Raw genomic sequence first — 1841 nt, 5'->3', positions numbered from 1 at the left:
TCACTTACGCTGTTTTCTGCTTCACCAAAACGAGCCGGGGGAGGCAGAGAGGAGGGTTGAGTGAGGGGGGAATAGGAAACATAAGTTCATCACTGTAGTATAACACATACAACTAAACATATGGACAAGTCTTTAACAGCTACATGTATTTGCATATTGTGGCAATAATGACTCATAATGAAGGTAAAGGGACAGATTGTATCAATAACAGTAGCCTGAACACTATAACAATATGTAACGATAAAATTATACATTGGTACCGTCTCAGCAACTTTGGGACTTTTATTACTGTGCCAGTTAAACATTTACAGTACGTAGCATCATTGTAACGCCGCGTGTCCGTGTCTCCTCAACAGCCGCAATCTGGAGCCGGTGACACAGGTCCTGGACGCACTGGCAGAAGCGGCCATCAAGTGGGAGGAGTCCAACACCGTAGAGGTCACAGACAAAGCCCTCTGAAATCACGCTGTGGAACTAGAAGCTTGTTCTGTAATCCATGTGTGGTGCTCGAGGCGTTTATATTGCACCCTAACGACGCCTTCATTGGTCGGTCGTATATAAAAGCTTCGGAGCTACTCGAGAACTTTCGGCTCCCCAGGTAATCTCATTAATCTCACACAAAGCCTAAATGAGATCAGGTTGCTAATACATGAAGTATGAAGTGCAGGGCATTATGAGATTTCCTCGACATCTCTTAATCAATTACGTCTAACAAACATATAGTAGTTGTCCCTTCGCATGGCAGAACTGTAATGTAGTACAGAAACATTGATTTTCTTCATGTAAATGTTACTTACATCTTCTTCATTGTTCCTTTGTGGGGAAGCATAAAACTTATAGGAGTACACAACAGGTACCTGAACTGAATTTCAAAAGATTAATACCACCTCACGATTTGATGATAATGGTCACAAAATGGAATATTGTCCGGTAAAATACGTTGGATTTGTTGTTCAAGGTCTGATAAATGTGCATAGGATTTAATAGTTTGACAAATAAAGGATTAGATATTGCCAAATTTCGAATTGGATGGCTGACTATGCTTTTGGCAGAGTTCATTATAAACGTTGTGCTCAAAGAACAAAAGGCAGACGGTACTCCACTTCTATAAATTCTTGAGTCCTACCCTGCTAACGTCATCGTAATTTGTCTACACTGTCCTAGTTCTTGCATCAGTCTTCATCGTCCTCTCTCATTTCCTTACACTCATAATCATCCTTTCCCTCCTCACAGTTATTATCGTCTTCTCCTCCATCTTTACGCTCATCATTATTAACTACTGCTTCATCATTTGCTCTTCTCCTCTCTCTTATCACTGACATTACAACCACCACCTTTCCCCTCGGCGTGATCGGAGGGTGAGTGTGACGGAGGGAGAGAAGGTAGACTGACTCAAATGATAAATTCTGCTACAGTTTAACACGTAATATCAAAGTCTCTGCTGTCCTCAAAGCAAGTGAGAGTAACGTGAGAATATTCAGGTTAATTATTAAAAGTTATTTAAGTGGGCTGGTACCCACGGAGTTCAGTGCTGTTGGGAATATTGTTTTAAGGTCCGCTGAATTAAGTTATGCATCTTCATTTTTTTTTTTTTTTTATATCTGAGATGCTAGTGCCTTTAACTATCCAGGCTAGTATAGATGCTTTAATTCTTTCGTAATTGTCAATGTGGGGTGTTAGTAAAAAGGTTGTTCAAAATATATGATATATTAAAATACATTTATTCCATTGTGTTGTTTAGTTCTTAGTCTACTGTTTCTAGCTTAACCCTTTCAATTCGATGACGTATTTTTAAATTCTTCCCATCTACAGACAATTTTATTCAACTTAAGAAACATCTG

At 39.4% G+C, this 1841-nt stretch overlaps 1 protein-coding gene across 1 annotated transcript in view; it reads left to right on the top strand.

The window, feature by feature from the left end:
* LOC145390406 (uncharacterized) overlaps window positions 1-459 on the top strand; it is a 798-nt gene extending 339 nt beyond the window's left edge. Inside the window, exon 2 of the mRNA XM_080265339.1 lies at window positions 357-459. Coding sequence (XP_080121465.1) covers window positions 357-459 — 103 coding nt within the window. The remainder of the gene's footprint in view (window positions 1-356) is intronic.
* Window positions 460-1841: the final 1382 nt, after the last annotated feature.

Source organism: Coenobita brevimanus, chromosome 14, assembly GCF_032717465.1.
Source record: "Coenobita brevimanus isolate Jiangsu-jjx chromosome 14, ASM3271746v2, whole genome shotgun sequence".
In the NCBI taxonomy this organism is placed as follows: domain Eukaryota; kingdom Metazoa; phylum Arthropoda; class Malacostraca; order Decapoda; family Coenobitidae; genus Coenobita; species Coenobita brevimanus.
The sequence above is the reverse complement of the archived record's forward strand: the minus strand, read 5'-3'. Positions and strand labels throughout refer to the sequence as shown.